This window comes from Oryctolagus cuniculus, chromosome 1, assembly GCF_964237555.1.
Source record: "Oryctolagus cuniculus chromosome 1, mOryCun1.1, whole genome shotgun sequence".
Classification (NCBI taxonomy): domain Eukaryota; kingdom Metazoa; phylum Chordata; class Mammalia; order Lagomorpha; family Leporidae; genus Oryctolagus; species Oryctolagus cuniculus.
This window is the reverse complement of record NC_091432.1, coordinates 128,404,864-128,427,431: the sequence shown is the minus strand read 5'-3', so window position 1 is coordinate 128,427,431 and position 22,568 is coordinate 128,404,864. Positions and strand designations below refer to the sequence as shown.

Here is a 22,568-nt window from a genome sequence, read left to right as displayed (position 1 = left end):
CTAAAACCACATTGGGTGCATACAGTCCCCTGCTGAATTCTTACCTTCAGGCTGGTTCCTTTGGCTCCAAGATGCAGGACTGCCTCTTCCAGCTTCCTTGACTGTCGTCAGTGGTTACAGAGCAAATAGATGTAGGACTGAGACCTGGTGTGTTAACAGCCACCACAGCTAGCGGTTGGTCTTTCTATTCCAGCCCTCCCCACCTGCCCTGGAAGTCATCTGGGACCCACAGAGGCTTGACCCATGAACAGTTTCAGAATAACCTGTGAGACAGTGGTAAAACAATTCATTTCTCAGGTGGCCCACCAAGTGCTATCATTCACCGAGCCAGCAGGTGCTGTGCTGGAGTTAGGGCAGGCACGTGTCTTTCTGGAGTGCCAGAGGTGGGACAGTGTGAGACAGAAGAGACCAGAGACCCTGATGGACCATGGGCACAATGCCTCCAAAGCCACAGGGGCTTCCTTTAATTAGACCATTAAAACAAGTGTTCTTCTTTTAAATACAGCCATTGAAAAGACAACACATTAAGAAACATGTAAACACTGCAGCTGCTTAATTACAAGTTGCACTGCTTGGTTTAGTACCTATGCCCTCCTAGGAATGGGGACCTTAAAGGAGGGGGAGCAGGAGGCTCCCCTCACTTTCACAGTTGGACAGAGAAGTAGAGAGTGGGGGTGGAGTACAAGAAGACAGAAGGCCTGGCTGGCTTGTACACAGCTCCCAAGAGAAAGCAAATTCTATATTCTAGTTCTTGCAGGAGAAAGGTTGAAATGTTAGGGAAGCTGGAAGAGGACCTTGTGTTGTCAGTCGGGAGGCAGAGGAATGGACAAGTGCTTTCTAATGAAGAATACCAGCTATTGAGAGGGGGCCTCCCAAGCCGTGTCTCACGTTCTGAAAATGCTGGGGAACACAGAAACTGCCTCCCTCATACACGTGAGCCCCAGCCTTGGTCATCCAAGGGCAGCAGGACAGGTGGTCCTGTTCCCTGGGGATTGTGTGTCGCACCTGAACATGCTTATCTTCCTTGTTCTGTTGCCCCCAGCCTCATGTATCACCCCGAAGGCCCTCCCCCAACTCTCAGCTCTGATCCACGAGCCCTACTCTGTGTTGATTCCTGAGGAAAAGGGGAGTCCTTAGGTTCCACACTAACAGAAAGATGACAAGGGAACCAACCTCTCTACTTTCCAAATTACTGCAAACTTAGGCTGCCAAATATTAGACTCACTGGGGTCTCCTTAGCCTTTCCCTAAAGAGAAGGGAGGCCACTGGCAGGTGATGCCTGGTGATTCCGAGGTGATGCAGAAAAGGACTGTGAACCCCTTTAGGGCTCTAGGCCCAAGCACAGAGCAACAGAGGAAAAACTGCCCACTTGTCTAGCGTAATAAGAATATACACCAGAGTGTGTGTTTTATGTGTTTTCAAAAGAAAACTACCAATGGTCCTGGACTTGGGTCAGTCAGCTGGGGAAGATGAAGACATAACTTGGCAAGCAAAATTATTCAGGAGCTGGGGGAGCAGAGTTGTCAGCTGAGGCCCCCTTCTCCCTCCCTTAACTTGTAGGTTGGGTGAAGGGACTCGAGGTGGGATTAAAAACAAAAATCTCTCCAAGTGTTTAAGTCAAGCCCAGTTCTGGAAATTAAATGGAGGGCAAGGAGTGACAAGGGTCTGCTCTTAGGGTCAGAGCCCCTTCCCAGGATCTCTTCTTAAAGGAACAGCCTCTCTTTGTTTAGGGCTGGTCGGGGCACAACAAGCAAGTACTGCAGAACCACCCAGACTGCGGTGTTACCAAGTGGCATGGCCACACAGTGAAGGCGTCAGGCGCCATGCACAGACCCCGTCTTCCTCAGGGGGCCTGGCCTGACCTGGGCTTCACGCTGCTGTCACTGGTGTGCGACAGCTGCCCCAGGGCCTCTGTGCCCAGGCATTTCTTAGGGGTGAAGAATGGTCAGCCCCAGGCCTGTCTCCTGGCTTCTGTCTCAGGATGCTACTGACAATCCAGAGAAGATGGAGAAGGCAGGTGCCTGGGTCCCGGCAGAGGGAGGCCAGCAGGACGGTGGCTTGTGGAGACTTCAAAGCACCACGTACAAGACTCCCAAAGAGGTAGCTTTCTGATCTTGAGGCTTCCCCCTCCACCAGTCAGGATGGGGAAGTCCACCTCCTTCTGCCACCGCCTCAGGGACAGCAGTGGGGAGTGTAAGACGTGACCACCTAGGGCCCCACTGGCGGCTCAGAATCCCAGGGACAGCCCAGACCCTGAATCAGGAAGCTCCAAAAACCAGGAGACATGGACGCACACTCTGCCTGCCTTTAAGACGCAAGGCAGCCCCACAAGGACTTCAGCAGAAGGCTTACTCCCTGGAGACCAGCTTCCTGGACGCTGCGTCTCCCAATCCCTAGTCAGCCACGGAATCCCAAGGAGGCTGCTTCCCCACCCGTGCCCCTTGGGTTCTCCAGAGGAAAGAATGAAGTCAAAAACATGATTTGTTTTCGGGTTGCAAGTAGCAGTCAGCTGAGTCTCACACCGTCCTCCCCCTCCCCCAGCCGCTGGTGTTTAGTAGATGGGGGTGCTGGGGTGGAGCCCAGCAGCTTCTGGCCCTGGGGGCCTACTGTCTGCTGTTGTTGTCGGACAGCTGGCCTGGGGTCCGCACCTCACCTAGGGAGGTTGTGCCCTCGAAGCGCTGTGAGGCAATGGCTGCCTGGTGGGACATGCTCTTGCGAACGATGTCACCCTTCCGCCACAACACCACTTCCTGCAGGATTGGGGAGAGTGGGACAAGGCAACACTGAGAAGGAGGTAGGGGATGGGTCTCCCAGAGGCTCCCAGCTTGGTTCTGGGGACTCTCGGACAAGAATCTCCCCTGTGGATCTCTCACCAAAGGCAGTGGCTGCTAAGTCTTTCCTGGCTCCTTCCTGGGCCAGGAGGGAGGCCCCAGAAAGCAGATTCTGAGTATCAAGCGGAATCCTCATTTTTGCCGTGGGAATCTGGCTAACCTACTATCACCATCTCTGGCTAAAATGACAAGTGGCACAGAGACAGGTTAGAAGCTTCCTCCCTGGTGCACCGGGTTAACCCACCATCTGCAGTGTAGGTATCCCATATGAGCGCCAGTTGAGTCTCAGCTGCTCTACTTCCTATCCAGCCCCCTGCTAATGCACCTGGGAAAGCAGCAGCAGAAGGGCCAAGTCCTTTGGGCCCCTGCACCCACTTGGGAGACCCGGGAGAAGCTCCTGGCTCCTAGCTTCAGTCTGGCGCAGCCCCAGTTGTTGTGGCCATTTGGGGAGTGAAACAGCAGATTGAAGACCTCTATCTCTAACTCTGCCTTTCAAATAAATCTTGAAAAAAAAAAAAAAAAAACTTCCTCCCTGAGCCATTCTGCTAAGTCTGTCTGTCAGAATTGGAACCTTCCTGTTCTGTCCCAGGGCAACCAGGGGCCTGAAGGAGGTGCCCGTTCCTCACCTGCTGCTTGAAGTAGCGCCGTTCCTCCTCGTCTATCAGCACCAGGTTGAGGTAATAGCGCACAGAGAACTTCTTGTTGATGTCCCGCATGGTGGGCGTGAGCTCGTACCCTGCTAGGAAGAGCCGGATCGGGATGGACTCTCCTGTCGGGTGAAGCAGGAATCAGAACAAGGAGCAAAGTGACCCACTCTGCCTTATACCAGATCCCACTGACCACAGCAGGTGAGATGCTGCCTGTCCACAGCCTGGCACACAACAGTGAATGCATCTGCCTCTGGGGAACCTGCACTCTGCTACCCAGCAGTCAACTGAAGCGGAAATGTGACACTCCCAGTTCAGGTCTCCTTGTGGCTCCTGTCCTCTCACCACTGCCACTCTGAGAATACTGAGTGGACAGCACAAGGACATAACTGTGAAGCACCTATTGATAACACGCAATGCATCTTGTTACTGGGTCTTCAGGAGGCAGCTGGCACATCCCCAGCAATTTCAGTGCCAGTGCCATCTCCCTCCATTCTAAGTTAGTTTGCCCCCCTACCCCACCACCACCAAATACAGCCCCAATATAAATGGGCACAGCAGAAAACAAAATCTTCATTCTGTCCCTTGTTCTCCATTAACCAAACTCCTGAGTGAGTCTGTTGCTTTCTCTGGACTGCATGGTATTTTAGATCACTTTTAGCTCTTATCACCATTTCTTTCCTGTAGAACAAAACCAGGACAGTAATTCTACTGAGAAAGGCCAAACCTCTCATGTCATCCAAAGCTAAATATATGCTCTTTTAATTATCTGCTGCTTTGTGTTATTTCTCAATGCCCCCATTTCATCTGTACAGGAAAAATGACAGTTGGCTCTGGGTGCACAGATGGTGAGGAAAATACAACACTGCAGAGTTAGGAGAGCTCGGTCTTGACCCCTGCCCCACAAGGGCCTTGCACGGTGACACCCAGGAACCAATGAGAGTGTCTCTAGGGTTGAGGGCTGCTGAATCTATGACACTCCTCCTCCCACACACATCAGGCTATGGGATAAACAAACTCCACAAGCACCGGACACTTCGGAATGAGGGCCTGCTCGCCGATGCTGTGGACTCAGTGAGGAGTGTGCATGACTGCTACTCCCAAACCGAACAGCAAAGAGTCCACTCCCCATCCCTGCTGCAGCAGTGGCTGCAGGGGACGAGGAGGGCCCATTCCACTGTGTTCCCAGTTCTGCCGCACACCTGCCAGTGGGCCAGACCACACTTGATGAATATGCACTGAGACTTTCTGTCCGAGCTAGAACTCAGAAACAAAAATGACCACTCTGCATGCATCTCTTATTCTGAAGCAAGGAAGAATGTCAACATGTCAATGGAAAAAAGTAAAATTTTCAAGCTGTATCTGGTAAACAAGGACTTTTCAAACATATTTTTACAAGAGTTAGGACTCTTGAGACTAAATGTTAAGTACTAGCCCAGAATATAAATGAGATCAACTGAAGCTCTCCTGGGCAAAGGCAGGGTAGGAGACTCAGTGCTCCTTTTCTCCATGTTAGCATCCACAGCACACAGAGACTAAGGAATTACGGGTTGGGGCTGGTTAAGACACTGCCTGCAATGCCAGCATCCCATATGGGCACTGGTTTGAGCCCTGGCTGCTCCACTTCCGATCCAGCTCCCTGCTAATGCACCTGGGAAAGCAGCAGTAGATGGCCCAAGTCCTTGGGCCCCTGCACCTACTTGGGAGACCCAGAAGAAGCTCCTGGCTTCTGGCTTTGGCCTGGCCCAGCCATGACCATTGCAACCATTTGGGGAGTGCACTAATGAATGGAAGACACTTTCTCTTTCTCTCTTTCCTCTCTCCCTCTCTGTAACTCTGCTCTAATAATAATAATAATAATAATAATAATAATAATAATAATAAAGTATGAGTTGTTAATAATAAAGTATGGGTCCCGTGCACTCCCCCGGGACCCTCCCAAACTCCGTGCAGGCCCTGGGCAGGAGGCTCACCTCGCACCGGCGCCCCGTCCATTATCTCATACTTGGCTATCGTGTCATTCTCGTGGTACACGTTGGGGCCGGTGCCTGTTGTCTCCCGCTTGATGATGTCTATCTCCATGTGCTTGATTTTGATTCTCACCAGCAGGAAGTATATCTTCCCTACGATGACATCTTTCAAGTGGTATCTGAGGAACAGAAAGTAAAAAGAGGAAGATGCTGGTGCAGTGGCCGGCTCCATTCTGTGTCAGTGGAGAGTACACCACCACGGCCGTGCACCTTACAGGGAATGATGCAATGTGGCGCCTACACGCCCCAGCCTCCCACCTGTGCTGTGGACTTCCCAACTCTTCTCCACCTCAACCTAGGTGACTTCCATCCCTGCCACTGTCTCTGCCTCAGTCCCGCTCTCTAGGCTTTGTGAGCTGCTGTGAATTTCTCCACATTGTACACTTTCAGAGCCATTGAGGATTCTCTCTTTGGCCTGGTCAAAAGTCAGTCTATATGTGTACACCTCTGTATCAGGCAAGTACAAAGAGGGCAAAATCTTCAAACCCGAAACTCATAGAACATGACATGCTAGCAGGGACTTTGGAACTTGGAACTCTTTATGATACCAATGAAGAAAAGGAAATTTGGGAGCATGGGGTAGAGACAGGAGGCGGACCCAGAATCCGAGTTCCCCAGCACGCGTGGTCCCCACCACTTCACAGCCCCTGTTCTGCTCAGAGCCGATGGAGCAGACTGCAGACACCGCGTGGGTAACGTCAGCACAAATGTGCAGGACACCTGCAGCATTTCACAGGGGATGCAGGGAGACCATGGACTCCGGGGCTTTCAAACTTTTGTCACTTGTTACTTTACTCCAGATGGAAGCATTCCTATGTAAGAGACAGAGACCTGCTCTTGGATTGAAGAGTCATGGGGGCCTCAGGGCTCCAGACCCTGTTCTTCCTTCACCTCCCACTTCCTGGGTTTGTTTGAAAGCCACGGACGTGGTCCATGCCCCTTGTTTTTCAGATGAAAAACTGAGGTACAAAAATGGTAGAACTAACTTACTTTCATGCAACTTGTTAATGGCAGAATAGGACCTGTTTCCAAGTCTTCCTTTTACATATAACTCCTTCCTTCCTATTACACGTAACTCATGCACTCTCACACAGCGCAGGTAGTCTGGAAGTACCTGGCCCCTGACCATATGTTAATGACTGAAAAGATCTGGTCTTGTGTTTACTTCTAATGGCTGTTGTAGGCTCTTGGAGGAGACACTGCTGCTTTCACCTGTGGCGGGGGCATTAATGGGCCACTCAGACTGTCAGGAGAATGGAGACGCAGCCTGTGCCCTTGCTAGGCCCAGAACTGCCTTCCTCCCAGCTCGCCCAACCCCAGGTTCACATGTGGGGCCAGGCCCGGCAGCACTGGTGCTGGGCTGCTCTGGTTGTCTCACCGGGTCAGGTGGTGGGGCAAAAGCACATCTTTCCTTCACCCAGGTTCCAGAGACCAAGTATGTTCCCAGCTTAAAAAAAAAAAATTCTGCTCTCAGTCCCATCAAAGGCAAGCCACCTGACTCAGCTCCCACTCCCCACAGCCTCTGGATGTTTGCATTTCCTGGACAAACTAAATGTAACTGGCTTAACACAGACTTTCTCTGTTTCATGTCAGGGGTCTCCCTCCACACCATGTCATGATGAAATGTCCGAGTCACCGCTCCACCAATCCTAACCTCCCTTGGTAACTAATCCACTGCCCTGGGACACTTACTTGGATTTATTATACTCAAACTCAATGTGCAGGCAGTCCTCGATGCCAACCTCCATCTTGATGGATGAGTTCAGCTCCGGGTATGTGCTGAGCGTGTGAACCACGATGTCCATCTCTTTGACAACATCGTTGAGGCGGCGGCTAATGGTGGCTCGAAGGAAATAGCTGGAAGAGAGGGAGCCCTTGAGTGAACACACCCAGCCTCCAGATGCTACCCAAACACAGGGACTAGAGTGGCCCAGTTGGGTGAATCCCTTACAGGGATTCATTCTTAATTTCTGGCGACTTCGTATGCCTTTGAGAGTTTGCAAACCCTCTTCCCAGGAGAAAATACACATATACACCTACACCCAAAATTCTGTAACTATAACTCTAGGGGATTCCAGTCCCTTTTCCCAAATCCAACTTTGGAACCCATGTTCCTGGGTTAAGAACTCTGTTCCAAGTAAGAATGTTTCCCTCTGCTGTTCTTAGGTCCTTTGTGGCCCTGCCACTGTCTACCATATGTTTGGGTACATGCTTTATTTCTTCAACTCCTGGCTTTTTGAGTGCAGAGATCTGTCTCCTACCCACATACTGGCACACCTGCTCATTTAACAGTATTCGATCAACAAACATTTTTCACGTCCCGGACAGGTGAAAGAAGAGGGAACACAGAAATGAAGTCGGCTATTCACGCTGCATACAGGTACTGAGCACTGGGCCTGGCATGGGGTGAATATGATGCAGCCTCATGGGAAACCCACAGGCTACTGAGGGAGATGGGCAAATAAACAGGAACACTGAGAATACACGGACAGTGCCAATTCAGATGGCGCAATCCAGTGCCAAGGGCTGAGAGTGGAAACGCAAACCTTACACGTAAAGCAACAAGAGGACCTGGTCTGTTTGAATAACAAATATCTGGCTGAACTTAGGATCCCTGGAGAGGGGGGCTGCTATGGCAGGGGACAAACTGGAAAGAAGACATAGGGACAGTCCTGGGGGGGGGGGGCTGGAATCCTTGTCCCCTTGCCTTAACACTACACTAACACCCAAAGAGGGAAAAAGCACCCCTTTCATCACACTTTCTGATAAATAAAACTCGGATCATCTCCAGTGCCTTAAGCACTGCTGAAGAAAGTTACAAGGGTAACTCCACGTGGCACTGCTGGCTGCTCAGCGCTCCTGTTTGTTCACCTCAGTAACATCCATCACATTGCCCAGGCCATTTGTACCTTTTCCAATGGCTCAGGCTCCCCAGCCCCCCCATCCCTGTCTGCAGAAGACACTGTTTTTCACTCATTCAGAGACGAAGGCCTTCCCAGGCAACATTCTCTGCCTTCTCTGCTTTGTGCGCCTAAACGTGCCTCTTCTTCACCCACAGCACCTCTGTCTCTCAAGCCTGTTCTCCTCCATCTGGCACAAGGATTCCCAACCTGGGTGTGCGTTACTAGTCATCTGAGGAGCAGGCAGAGAGGCTTCAAACATCCTGATGCTGGGGCCGGCCCTGGGCGCAGCGGGTTAGTTAAAGCCCTGGTCTGCAGGGCCAGCATCCCATATGGGCGCCAGTTCGACTCCCAGCTGCTCCACTTCCAATCCAGCTTCCTGCTAACGCACCTGGAAAAGCAGTATAAGATGTCCCAAGTCGAGTGGGAAAGGGGAGGGTTGCGAGTGGGAGGGACGGTATGGGGGGGAAGCCATTGTAATCCATAAGCCGTACTTTGGAAATTTATATTCATTAAACAAAAGTTAAAAAAAAAAAAAAAAAAAAAAAAAAGATGTCCCAAGTCCTTTGGCCCCTGCACCTATGTGGGAGACCTGGAAGAAGCCCTGGCTCCTGGCTTCAGATCAGTGCAACTCCAGCCACTGTAACCATCTGGGGAGTGAACCAGCGGATGGAAGATCCTTCTCTCTCTCTTTCTCTCTGCCCACCCCCCCCCCCCACCCAGCCCTATAACTCTATCTTTCAAACAAATAAAATAAAACTTTAAAAAAAAAAAAATCCCGATGCCCAAGTACCTCTGACATCTAATTGCCCTGGACAGGGACACAGACACAATTTTTTAAAGCTTTCCAAGTGACTCGAATGTGGGAACCTCTGCCTGGCATCTTGATCGTTCTGCTTTCCCTGTCCACTCCTGATGGGCCCCGCCTTCCTTCCACTTCTTCAGCAAACGCTGTTCACAAGCCAGGTCCTGTGCTGACCACTGACCGTGGCTTCAGGCTGCTAACCATCACCCAAGAGAGACTGCTCTCCAGAGGGGAACTAGTGGCCCTTGAGTTGCCAAATCCAATGGCCTTTCCTTCTGTGTGGGGTAAAACACTTCCTTGTCCTTGACACGCTGGTCCCATGGCGCCACAGGATGTGGCATGCCTTCCCCCCCCCCCCCCCCATCCCTCTGTGGGTCCCAGCTCTTCCCTCCCTGAGCTCCACCCTCCTGGAGAAAGCTATCACTCACTACCTGGAGCAGATGATTCCCGACTCATTTCTAAGGGTCCCTGTTTTCTCAGCACCAGGCTTGTGTTCCAGCTGTCCGGTGGACTTTTACACCTATTTTGCCAGTACCTCAAATCCCTCTCAAGAAGAGACGAATCATCGTATTTCCAATTGTTTCTTCCTCCCAGTGCCCTCTGTCCCCATCTCCAATGCTGCAAGCCTCTGCCCATTAGTAAATTCTGCCGGTATCTATTGAATTCTTTGTTTTCCACCTGTTCCCGTTGTGTTTACCGAAGTCAAGTTCCTAGGGCCTCATAACAGCCTTGGAACAGTTTTGTTCCCATATCCCCCCACCCCGCGCCCCCCAAGTGCTACCTATTGACTTTACACTTTCAAAAGAATCTCTCTGGCATCCCATATCAAAGTGCCAGTTCGAGTCCCAGCTACTCCACTTCTGATCCAGCTCTCTGCTAATACAATTGGGAAGGCAGCAGTGGATGACCCAAGTAGTTGGGCCCTGCCACCCACGTGGGAGAGGGAGTTCCTGGCTCCTGGCTTTGGTTTGGACAAACCCCAACCATTGAGGTCATTTGGGGAGTGAACCAGCAGATGGAAGATCTCTCTCTCTAATAAATAAACCAAAATCTTTAAAAAGGAGATAATCTCTTCTGCCTAAAAAATAAAGGGAAAGAAAAGGCAAAACAATCTTTTCAAGTTTTCCCTCCACCCTGTCACTAAGATACAAGCTCATCTTCTATAAACTGTCCTCAACTAATTTGCTTACCTTCACCTCTTCTCTTTTTCAATATGAATTCTAAAGTCTTCATCTAATTTGGATGGTAATATTTTTATTTTTTAAGTTATGGTAAAATATACATAACTTGAAATTTACCCTCTTAGCTATTTTTAACTGTCTAGTTCAAAGCAGGATTAGGTACCTTCACACTGTGTGTGACCATCACCACCACACACCTCCAGAACTTGTCAACATCGCCACTGAGGGCAGCTCCCTTCTTCCCTTCCCCTCAGCCTCTAGCAAGCACCCTTCTCTCCGTCTCTACGATCTGACAATTCTAGGGACCTCATAAAAGTAGAATCACACAGCATTTGTCTTCTTACGACTGGCTTATTTCACTTAGCATAATGTCCTTCAGGTTCATCCACACTGTAGCATATGACACAATTCCCTTCCTTTTTAAGAGTATGTAGTATTTCACTTTATGTCTATACCACATTTTTTAAGACTTATTTTATTTACTTTGAAAGGCAAAGTCAGAGATACAGATACAGAGAGAAAAGAGAGATTTTCTATATGCCCCAAAAGGCTGCAACGGCCAGGGATGGATCAGGCTAAAACTAGGAACTCATGCAAATCTCCCACATGTGGGTGGCAGGGGCTCAAGGGTCATCTGCTGCTTTCAAAGGCAAATTAACAGGGAGCTGGAGCAGAAGAGGAGCAGCTGGGCCTTGACCTCGTGCTCACATGGGATGTTGGGGTCACCGACAGCAGCTTAACCTACTGTGCCATAATGCTCACCCCACATTTTGTTATCTGCTCACCCATCAACAGACATAGTTTGCTTCTATCTTTTGGTTATTGTGAATAATACTGATATGAACACGAGTGTGCAAATATCTGTTCTGGATCCTATCTCAGATCCTATTTCAATATTGTTGGATGTATAGCCAGGAGCAGAATTGGTGGACCATGTAATTCTGTGTTTAACTTTTTGAAGAACTGTCATACTGTTTTCAACACCTTTTTTTCTGACATAAAACCCTTCATGGGCCAGCCATTATGGCCACAGAGAATTAAGCCACTGCTTGAGATGCCCACATCCCATGTTGGAGTGCTGATTTTCAAGTCCCAGCTCCTCTGCTTCAAATCCAGCTTCCTGCTAATGCAACTGAAAAGCAGATGATGGCCTAAATCACGTCAGTGGTCCCTGCCACTGACACGGCAGTCTAGCTGGAGCTCCAGCCTCCTGGCTTCACCCTGGTTCAGCCACATGTTGCAGGCAGCTCGGAAGTGAAGCAGAGGATGGAAGATGTCTGTCTCCCTCTGTCACTCTGCCTTTCAATATATAAATCTTTAAAAAAATTTACAAATCCACTGCCCCCCCCCCCCAAATAATAAATCCATAGCCACACTTCAGGGATGACTTCTAATGAGAATCCTCACTATCTTTGCCTTCCGAGTGCAGTTATGAAACACTGTATTTAGTGTGGGTAACATCAGTGCTGAGACCCGCTGCAAGGTGTTCAGAGAACTCAGGAACACTGTTCCAATGGCAGAGGAGAGAGTGGGAGAAGGGAGTGGAAAATGAGCTCATCTGTTGACCTGAGTCGGGTATGCAGTGTGACACAGGAGTCTGCTTTATCCCTGGGACTTCACGTACTGCAGGGATGCAGCCAAGAGTCCTCACTCCGTGGGCCCTGGCATCAACGCCTGTGCTCACAGTTCCCATGACTGCAGCAGTAAAAACAATTCCAAGTACTTAGAACACATGCAATATTTCTTTTTTTAAAAAAGTGTGTCACACTGTGTTATGTTTTATTTTCTTGTCATCCCCAAAAGATGGAGAGGACAGGTACAGAGCTGAATCCAAATCTGTTGCTCATTTTTCAAGTGAGGAAGCTGATTGCGGAGCCCAAACCCTCACTGATATTGAGTGGCAGTGTGGAGCAACAGGTGGGTCAGGACCTCTGGATTCCCCACAAGGGCTATGCCTTGGCCAGCAGTTATAAAAACTGATTATGGAATTTTCAGGAGCTTTATGAGCGGCAGATATTTAAATTGTAGAAACTTAGACAATTAAATGAAATATATTGGAAACAAAGGCAACACGGTCTGAAAACCTGTAGCTTCCTTCCTAATTATTTTCCTATGTTTCCCGATGCTCTTCGCTCTTGAAGGAATGTCCACCTGGTGTCTGTGCAGTGGGACTGCTCTGTAAACACAGCTACGTACCTCTCCCAGGCTGCAGGATGGAACCAGGGCTGGCAGGGATACAAATGCACACCACAGAACCTGACAAACGTTACAAGTCAGGGGCTGTTAAACAATGACCGGCGTACCACAGTCTGAAAGGCTCCTCCTTCTCCATCCACCTCCAGGTGCTCAGAAAACAGGAGAGCCGTGGGCCCCTCCACAGGGCTGGGCTTGGGCTCCAGGTGCTCAGAAAACAGGAGCTGTGGGCCCCTCCACAGGGCCGGGCGTGGGGCACGCGTGGAGGAAGTGAGAACGACTTACCGCAGCTTCACATTCTGCCCTGTATATGACTCATACGGCTTCTCCACATGGGTGAACTCAAAGTCAAAGGCCTGTGACTGCGTGATTTCTCCAGGTCGAGCCAGGTCCTTCACCAGGGACACAAACTCATGGTGGTTCCCGCGGTCGTAGTAGAGTTCTGGAGAGAGAGCAATGACCTCGGCCATCAGACCCCAGGCTCCCAAAGACCTCCCCACGAGGCAGGCCCCTCCAGCCTCTCCTCTTCTGGTGCCTCCATCCCTGCATTCCCCATATGCTGGTCTCCCTCCCACCCCTCTTTCCATACACTCTTGCATTTTACGCAGTGAAATCCCACGGTCCAGGAAGAACCTGAGAGAAGCCTGCTCCAGGACAGGTGCACAGCATCTTTATTAACAGAAAAGTCACGGATGCTGGCATCAAAAAGGCTCCATTTCTTTAAGAAGCTTCTCCTTTTAACTGTTCTAACTTTTGAGAGGATTTGTATGGTTATTTAATTGTCTCTTCCATGTAATTTCATGACATAGCTGGGCAGACCATATCACCCCACTTAACACAAAGGAAACTGAGGCATGGAGCGTTTCAGCGCCTGCCTGGGTCGGAGTCACAGAGCTAGGTGAAGGGCTGGGAGGGGAGCAGGGCCCCTCCTGGGGGGCATCTATTTCTGGGAATGGGTACGACAAGGGGTGAGGAGCAGAGGAGGCAGTGTAGGCTAAGGATGCAAAACAAAGACGCTGCTGTCACTCAAAAAGGAAGGTCTGCAGCCCGTCTGACGTGGAAGCTTGAATGCTTTTCTCTCCAACCAAGTCAGTGGTTTTCAAACTTCAGTGTGCACCAGGACCCCTCCAGGATGGTTAAAACACAGAACGCTAGGCCCTGTCCCTAGAGCTGTTGGTTCAAGAGGTCTGGGGTGGGGCCTGAAGAGTTATACTTTTAATAAGCTGCCTGGGGCAGTAGGGACCACACTTGGGAAAGCGCTGCTCTAAATCTATCCTCTTCAGGAAACAGTTCTGGTATTTCTTTATAGTAAGCTCACGGTGTCTGCTTGTTCTACATCATTTCCTGTCTATTCATGTTCTGCTATTTAAGTTTTGCTACACATAGCACAAGGTGCTTCTTTCCATTCTGCACCGAAGGCCTATACCCTCAGCTGCCAGGCACCCTCCAGTACTGAGCCCTGCAGTAACGGACACTTCATGCTGTGATGACGAAATGTGGCCATCTTGTGGTTCAAGCTACTGCCCCTCGGGTATTTCTGGGTTCAAGTCCTATACTAGGCTGCAACCTGCAGCAGGAAGGGAAGACCGGGAAAATGAAGCAGGCAGAGTACATCTGCTGCTTCTATGAGAAAAGAAACTGGTCCACAGAGAGGGGTCGTGGGACAACTGCCCATGATGCTGGTCCTAGATTTCTCTCATATAACCTGCACACTCGGGGTTGTGGGGAACAGCTGACTTTGGGAGCCCCCAGACAGCATAAGCCTGGAGGCCTGATTAGAATCAAAGTCTTCTTGGCCCAAGAAGTGAGACTGCTTGCCTTTCTAGAGCCAGCAGTGCTCAGCTCCATGGAAAGACCGTGCCCAGAAGCAGGAAAACTGTTTGACACGGTGGTTTGCAATCTGTGTGCAAATCCACCCACTCGCTGGTCGACCTGCTTATGCCATAGGAAATCTTCTCCCCTACACAGAGGGGCACTCTGAAGCAGAAAGGACTCGGTCATGATACTCTTCCAACCCGTGAAGGTGGTAGGAGCATCGGTAATCCCCTACAAGGAACTTCACTTCTGCATGAATTGACAATGTGTTCTGTGGTCACATTTGTGGCTGATTTCCTATGTAGTCACACTCTGATGAATCTTTTATTACAAACAACGTGTACCTTTTCTTCCAAACACTAAATGGTTTTAGCAGCAGGCAGCATTCTGGGTAGTAAGTGATAATCCACAAAACCCTGAGATAGGAGATGACAATTCCCAACTGCAGGGGGAAATGGGAATAACCCAGTAACAGCTCCCAGTAAAAGGCAGGCAGTGCAGGGGCAGTGCAGGCACAGGGCCCGGGCCAGTCCCAGTCCCAGGGCTCCTCTGCTCTCACTACCTGAGCCTGTGTTCATGGTGCTGGTACTTACATAGGAACTGAACCCTTAACTTGGGGATTCGGTACCTCAGTTCCCAAGCAAGGAACTCTGGCCCCAGTTTCAAGAACAGTGGCAGGCAGAGGAAGACCCCAATGTCCATGAAATTAAAGTTGGAAATCCCGACGTTAAGAGGAAGATGGGAAGGATGGAAAATACACAAACAAGATCACAGCGGAAAGGCAAGCTGAGAAATAAACAAAACTGGGAGGGCTCAGAGAGGACTCAGGGAGCCAGCACTGGAGGATCCTAGCAACAGTGCAGAAGCAAGCAGTCTGCCCGGCCCAGCAGGGGCCTCTGGCAGAAGTCCTGCCCTGCACAGCATCACATTCTTCCTACATGGCTCCTCCTGCACCCATGTAAATAGCCGTGGGAGAGCGGCCGCCGGGGGCTGGCACTGTGGCACAGTGATGATGAGTAACGCCACTGCCTGTGATGCCTACAACCCATATGGGTGCCGGTTTGAGTCCTGGCTGCTCCACTTGTGAGCCAGCTCCCTGCTAATGAGCCCGGGGGGGGGGGGGGGGCAGTGTGTGGTCAGAGCACAGGGCTAACTCAGACTTTTAAATTTATGATTTACAAGCTTTGGCAAACATTGTGGAGCAAAGGGACAGCAACAGCAGCTCTACTTTGCTATTTGCCAGAAAATCTGGTTTTATCCCACCTAAATTAGAATAGAAATAGAATAGAAATTAGGATAGAAATCCAAGACTGTGCTAGCAAGAGCTCTGGGCCCCTAAGGACTATAAAATGCCTCCATTCCATCCTAAAGAAGCAATCACAAAATCATCCCTAATTCATCCTTACCACCAAAGCCCTCCAAGACCAGACATTTCAGGTTAGAAGGGGGAACTGTCAGGTTTATTTAAGGTAACTTCTCAGTCCTTAGCTTCCTTTTCGGTCCAACATGAGGAATTAACTTTTGTATTCAGGAAGTTTTCACGGTAAAACTTGAGGCCAATGGCCAAGAAGTGAATTTGGCACTTTGGAAGGAAACTGAACCAGATTTGCATCACAGGCCGATCCCATGACTCTAAAACTTGCTGCTGGGCCAGGATCCCATTTAGTCCCAGCCTTGTGCCAGTCTTGGAAGAAATGTAAGTCTGCGAGGGGTTGTCATCTGATTTTCCTACCCATTTGCTGGTTGACCAGCAGAGCCAACCAATCACACCCCAACACATCTCCTGCCTCTTGCTAAGTCTGTGGGTGCAATCACGCCTCCTCTGCCTGTATCCACCTCTGCTCTGCGACACACTGCTCCAAACACGGCCAGCAACTTATCAAGAAGGCCAGAATCAACGCACTGAATCACAATGTGTGTGTCTCACTTAGTATTTCAAGGGTTACTGAACTGAGATACACAAAACTCAAAAGTACAAGACTGATGTGGTAATGATGTGTTCATTAAAACTTAAAAAAAAATAATGAAAGCTAATATCTACTTGGTTTTGGAGGACAGGGATGCTCCTGTGTGCCTGGTTTATCTTACCGCATTAGTTGCTAAGGTGATCCAGGTATGCCTCATAGCATCCACCAGTGCTCCCCAAAGGATTCTGGCTGCATAATGGTCTCCTCTGATTCTAACAGCTATGCTTCCTCCCTCGGTGCTCTTTAAATGCCATGCATCTAACTAAGGATGTGAGCCATTAGCTGGTGCACTGCCCCAGTCTTAGACCGTCTGTCCCATGGAGACATAACTAAGTAAGATCTGATACTCTCGGGGAGAAACACTCGAACTGCAGCAATGTGCAGCTGGTGCAGGCCTGAGAGGACCACAGGTCTGAGTATTCCTTATCCAGAAGGCTGGGGACCAGAAATCTCTCAGATTCCAGAGGTCTTTTGACTTTTTTTGTTGTTGTTGTTTGATTTTTGGAGCATTTGCACAGACCTTACCAACTGAGCACCCCTAATCCAAAATTCTGAAATCTGAAACTTTTTCAGTGTCATGGCAGAACTCCAAATTTGGATTCTGGATTTTCAGATTAGGGATGTGCTACCAGTACAGGGAGAAACCAGCATCGATGTGGCGTGGGAGAGTGATGAAAGGAAGCTGCAAAAGCAGGCGACTGCCATGGGCTTTAATGCTTCCTGACCCCAGCTGACTCGGGGTGGGTGCTGCTCCAGTGGGCGCAGGCCTGTCGTGAGTCATCCCATTTATCAATGCAAGCAGGAAGCCCAGCTAGTGAACAGTAACTACGAAAGCCATCCTGTGCACTTCCTTCATTAAAACAATACTGGCGGGGCTAACACTGTGGCTTAGTGGGTAAAGCCACTGCCTGCAGCACCAGCATCCCATATGGGCACCAACCTGAGTCCTGGCTGCTCTACTTCCGATCCAGCTCTCTGCTATGGCCTAGGAAAGCAGTAGAAGACGGCCCAAGTGCTTGGGCCCCTGCACCCACGTGGGAAGACCTGGAAGAAGCTCCTGGCTCCTGGAATCAGACTGGCACAGCTCCAGCCATTGTGGCCATTTGGGGAGTGATCCAGTGGATGAAAGACCTGTCTCTCTCTCTCTCTCTTTCTCTCTGCTTCTCTGTAGCTCTGCCTTTCAAATAAGTAAATAAATCTTTAAAAATAAATAAATAAATAAAATAATACTGGCATATCTAGGAGGAGAAAAGAGAAAATAAAATATAGTTTCTATGAATTCTTGGATCTGACCAGTGTTGCATCTCATTAACAAACATTTACTCAGCACCTTCTATGTGCTAAGACAGGAGATTAGCTACCAGCCTCCTGATGGGCTACAGGTAGTCCCTGAATTAAAAAACAAGTCAGAACCTTGTCAATTCCTGCTTGAGATGAGATATCAATGAAGCCTCTAGAGGAAGAGCTGAAGGCAGCCTGGGCAAGTGTGGGGAGGCTTTCTGGTGGCCCTGACATTTCTGACGACTGTGGAGCCATGAATAACAGTTTGGGTATGTGGAATGTCATACCTTGCAGAAAGATGACAACGTACAAAGAGGAGAGGCCAAGATTCTAGAAGGATAGGGTATTGTGAGGAAGCTGCAGATGGTAAAGACAAAGGGTTAGGGAGAAATGAGGCCTGAAAGAGAGGCAGGGATCGACTCAGGAGGGAGCTGGACGTAACTTTCCCCTTTAAACAGAGGACAGAGAACAATTTACAGGAGGAGACTGACAATGTTACAGGTGCCCTTTAGAAAGCTCACCCTTACAGAGCATGAGAAAAACAAATGCATAAAGGCCAGGAAGGAGACTGCCACACACATCTGAGGGGGATCCCAGCGGATATGCCCAGCAGGCAACTGGAAACACGGGTGTGAAAGCCACAACGGAGTTTGGGTCAGGACCAAGAAACAGTTTTAGGGGTAATCAGAAATGAGAAGACAGTGGAGTCATGGACACAGATGAGCCTCAGCCAGAGCAAGCTACAGAGAGATGGGACGGGGCACACATTAGCACCTCTTCCTGCCTGCCTCCCAAAACCCTGTCCAAAGTCAGAGCGGAAGGGGGATGCAGCTGAATGACATCAACTTTCTTAGCCCCATATACATCACCCATACAGCCAGACCTCAGACCCCGACAGAAGAAGCTCCGCCCACTTCGCACACAGTCTAAGAATGCAGTGAAGGAGAAAACCACAAGACCGCAACTTCAGCAAAATCACTCTAGCTCTGCTCTGGTGCCCTGAGGTCAATTCACAGTGACTGCTGTAGGTGTGTGACACGAACATGTCACACCCTGCTTCTGTAGGGGACCAGGAGGATAAAATGGGAAAAAGAGAAAATAGGCCAGTGTGTGTTTAGGATCAACATGTGTTTCATGAACACAAACTTCCTTTTATATCAAGAGGAAATACATCAATGCCTTGTTCTTGATCAAGGAATACATCCCAGAGCAAAATAAGAAAAACACACGTTTTGCTCGTCACTCTGTATTGTTCTATTACTAGTCTCTCATGTATCCATAATAATGGAGAGTAATAATCAAGAGTCCTTTAACCACGCAGCTGGAACTGGCCCACACGACTGCAGCAGAAGCTTTAAGGCAAAGGCTGAAACATGCAAGTGTAATGTCATCTGGAGAGACCTGGGGGAAGAGCAGTAAGCCAGTGACTAATAATTGAATCTGTTAAGAGGAACATCATTATGTCGAATGCCCTAATTTTCATAAAGGAATCCTTTATAAGGGCGTGATCTACAATTCCCTGACATGCTCAACACTCTCACCAGGCAATTTTATTAGTCTCGCTGTACAGCTAAGACAGCTGAGATCCAGAGAGGGGCCTAACTTTCCCAGAGTCCCGTGGTCAGCTCGGCCCACAGTGCCCAGGAAGAGTTCTTAGTGGGATGACGTCTGAAGGTTAAGAAGTCGGAAGGGAAGCCAGGAGGAGCAGTCACAGCCAGCAGCCTCCCGTTTACACCAGGGGGACACTGACACCATTCCTCCAGCAGTTCATTTCCTGCTGTTGGGGGTAGGAGCCATTCTGGGTTATCTTCCACACAGGGGCACTGTACCAGCACCTCGGAGTGATGGTGTAGACACATACCAAACACTCCTGTGTACATTGGCATTATGAAGCCAAACAAGGGATGCAATAACTTTAAAACTACTCAGAAATGCCATTTCCTGGTAGGCAAGAACTTCTCAACCACTTTGTACGGTCATCCCTAGCAGAAAATGCCCGGAGTTCCTCCTGTCTGCTGGTGGAGTGCTGGGGATGGGGTGTATCTCAAGATGCTTCTGTGGTCACAGGAGGGGTCCTCCTGTTACCTGGTGGGGAGGCTGGCCATGCTGCTACCATCTGATGCAGAAGCACGTCTGGCTAAGAAGCCCTGGGGTCCAGCGAGCAGGAGGCCAGAGACCACTCCTCAGCCCCTTTGCCAGGACAGGAGTGGGCCTCTCACATTCTGGTTGCACAAAGAACAATAAAGGACCCCACAGGACTAGCTCCGTCTTCAGCCTGATTTCAGCTGGCTTCAGTAAGCAGAGGCAGTGTGGGCTGCAGAGTTGGGCCACCAGGACCCCTTCACCTCGGCTTCCCCTGCCTACGTTGCAGTGTGTCCTGCCTTAGTGAAACGGGAGACCCGATTCTGTGCTGCAGGCTCAGGGTGCCAGCGACTTTCCCAGTCTTTAAACACATCGGTGCACGTGCAAGGCAGGGTGTTCTCTGCCAGGGGTGTTTGCAGCCCATGGAGGATTTACCGGGCAAATTCCTTCCAACTGAATGGCAGAAAGGGTCTATTTTAGAAGCACCTGAGTGTTTTAATACCAGGCACCCCGGCCTTGATGGGCAGGCAGCTCTGCCAACCGCCTTTTAGCTGTTACTGCCTTTGGCTGCCTCCTAACGATGGATGCTCACTGCCTGAAGAGGCCGCGGGCGTTCAGATGTGGGCTCCGTTCATTGTCGTTCTAGAAACATTGTTTCTCCGTCTTTACGGATAAAACCAGTCCAGCGGAAAACTAACAGGAAAGTCTGAGAAACGCGGGCGAGGCAGGTAGGCAGGCCGGCGGAGGCTGCGGATTCCAGGTTTTTCTCGGCCACGTGCAAGGCTAGGGAGCTCGGGCCCGAGCTGAGCCAACAGGGCACGCATGGGCCCGCGCCCACACCACGTCGCTAGAGAACAGGGCGCGGCGGAGCCCGGCTGCACTAAGGGTCTCCCTGCTGCGGGCAGCATGCTCGCCCTACACACCCACCTGCAGGCTCCGCGCCAGCACCTGCCTGCGAAATCCCGGGGTCAGCGGCCATGTGCCAGGGGCTGGGCTGGCACCAGCAGCGAGCGAGCTCGGGGCGCTCGGTCCCCAGCCCCGGCGGCGCGCTGTCACCCCGCGGGGAGGCCCGGCCGCGCGGGAGGCCGAAGCCCAGGCCCCGGGGCTGCCCTGCGTGAGGGTCGGGGGCAGGCCGGCCACTCACCGATCTGCCCGATGAACTCGATCTTGATGCCCTGGTGCTCCAGCCGCTTGTTGGGGTTCTTGAGCGCGAGGCTCACCTTGCCGGAGACGGTCTCGCCGTCGTAGAAGAGGAAATATTTCTCCTTCTTCCCATCCTCCGTCTTGTGCTCGGCGCGCTTGCGACTCTCCGCATCGTTCAGCAGGATGTCCACCTCCACGCTCTGCCCGAAGCCGAAGAAGCTCATCTCCCCGCGGGGGGCCGCGCCGGGCTCGGCGAGGACCGCTCCTGCGTCCGGGGCGCGCGCTGCCCTAGGGGTGAGCAGGCCAGAGGGCCGCGGCCTGGCTGCGCGGCTCCGGCTCGGCGGTGGGCGACGGCCAGCTGCCCGGCTGCCCGGGGGAGGCAGCGACTGCGGGCTGCAGCGCCCGAGCAGCGGAGCACCGAGGCGCCGCGCAGCGCGCACACCAGCCCCGAGCCAGCCCGAGCGACGGCGCCGGGGAGCGGGCGAGGGTCTGCCGTGCAGCCCCCGGGAGGGCAGCCCCCGCAGAGCCCGGCGTGCGCGGCCTGCCGCCCACCGGGTGGGGTCTGGCGCCGAGCAGCGCAGCCAGCCGCCCAACCTCCAGCGGTGCAACCCACCGAAGTGCCTCGGCGGCTTCGGGCGGGGGAGGGGGAGGGCAGCTCCAGCCCGGATGCGCTGGAGAAGCTGCGCGCATGCGCGCACGCCTCTCCCTCGCTGCGGCCTCCAGGCCGCCAGGCGGTGTGCTCACTGCGCATGTGCGACAAAAGGAGGCCGGCCTTTCCCTTCCTTGACATGGCAGCCAAGGCCTCATTCCAGTTAAGTTAGGGCCCAGCCGAGCTACGAAATCAGAACTGCAGCTGTCCTCTCGAAATGTTTTTGGTTCTTTTTCCATTGTCGTTTTAACTCTATAAACGTTGGGCTACCGTCCACATTCAGATAAGCTTACGGAGCAAAGCGCCCTTTGACACGCACGCGAAATACCACTTGACAGAGCGCAAGGGTGATAGTTATTACAGAAAGCACCCTGTTCCAAATTCTCGTGACAGGGACTCTTATGGAAAATGAGGCAGGAAGGACGAAGTAAGCTTTCCCCTAGTTCCGGGTCCTTACTTTAACGGGCTTAAAAAAAAAAAAAAGCCGCGTCCGCAGCCCGCCCCTTCTTTTGCGCATGCGGCTGACGACCCAGCTGAGTGGTGACGCCTGCGAGAACGACTCGGCGCGCTGATTGGTCGCGGGAAATTTCGTGCGTTGTGATTGGCCCGCAGGAACGTCTCGGAGCGCGCGCGGGAGCGAGCTTTGAAAGTTGAGCCCCGCGGAGGCGCGCGGCGCCTGGGGATCATGGAGGCGCTGCGGGGCCTGGAGAGCGGCCTGCAGCCGTGGTGCCCGGTGGATCTCAGCCTCGGTGAGCAGACGCAGGCGCGCGTCCCGGGGGCAGGGCCGGGGAGGCGGCTCGGGGCCCTCGGTGTTGTCTGGGTTTCCTGGGGTCGTGCCACCTCAGGACCGTGGCCTGCCGGGTTTACCTCAGGAACTGTCAAGTGACCGTACCTCGAGCCTAAAACCCGGCTGGGCGAGGACAAAGAAGGATCGCATTGATTCGAGTCTAGTTAGGAGTGCAGTCTGGGGGAAAAAAAAAATGACGCAACCTTGAAGAGGTGTCCGAGGTGTTGTAAAATGGTGACCCTATTTGAAGCTTAAAA

The 22,568-nt window shown here is 51.3% G+C and overlaps 2 protein-coding genes across 3 annotated transcripts in view; one reads left to right on the top strand and one right to left on the bottom strand.

Annotated features, from left to right (window-relative positions):
* Nucleotides 1-423: 423 nt before the first annotated feature.
* Nucleotides 424-21,460, bottom strand: VPS26B (VPS26 retromer complex component B). Its single transcript, XM_002721557.4, has 6 exons — nucleotides 20,877-21,460; nucleotides 12,873-13,029; nucleotides 7,201-7,365; nucleotides 5,452-5,627; nucleotides 3,458-3,600; nucleotides 424-2,750 (listed from the first exon to the last, which is right to left on the bottom strand). Exons 1-6 carry the CDS (start codon nucleotides 21,097-21,099, stop codon nucleotides 2,604-2,606), a joined length of 1,011 nt encoding a protein of 336 aa, XP_002721603.1. The 5' UTR covers nucleotides 21,100-21,460; the 3' UTR covers nucleotides 424-2,603.
* A 184-nt stretch (nucleotides 21,461-21,644) lies between these two features.
* The window catches only part of NCAPD3 (non-SMC condensin II complex subunit D3), a 72,409-nt gene continuing 71,485 nt past the window's right edge, over nucleotides 21,645-22,568 (top strand). For both annotated transcript variants that reach the window (XM_051834481.2, XM_051834480.2), the window contains exon 1: nucleotides 21,645-22,273. In XM_051834481.2, coding sequence (XP_051690441.1) covers nucleotides 22,210-22,273 — 64 coding nt within the window. In that variant the 5' untranslated portion in view covers nucleotides 21,645-22,209. The remainder of the gene's footprint in view (nucleotides 22,274-22,568) is intronic.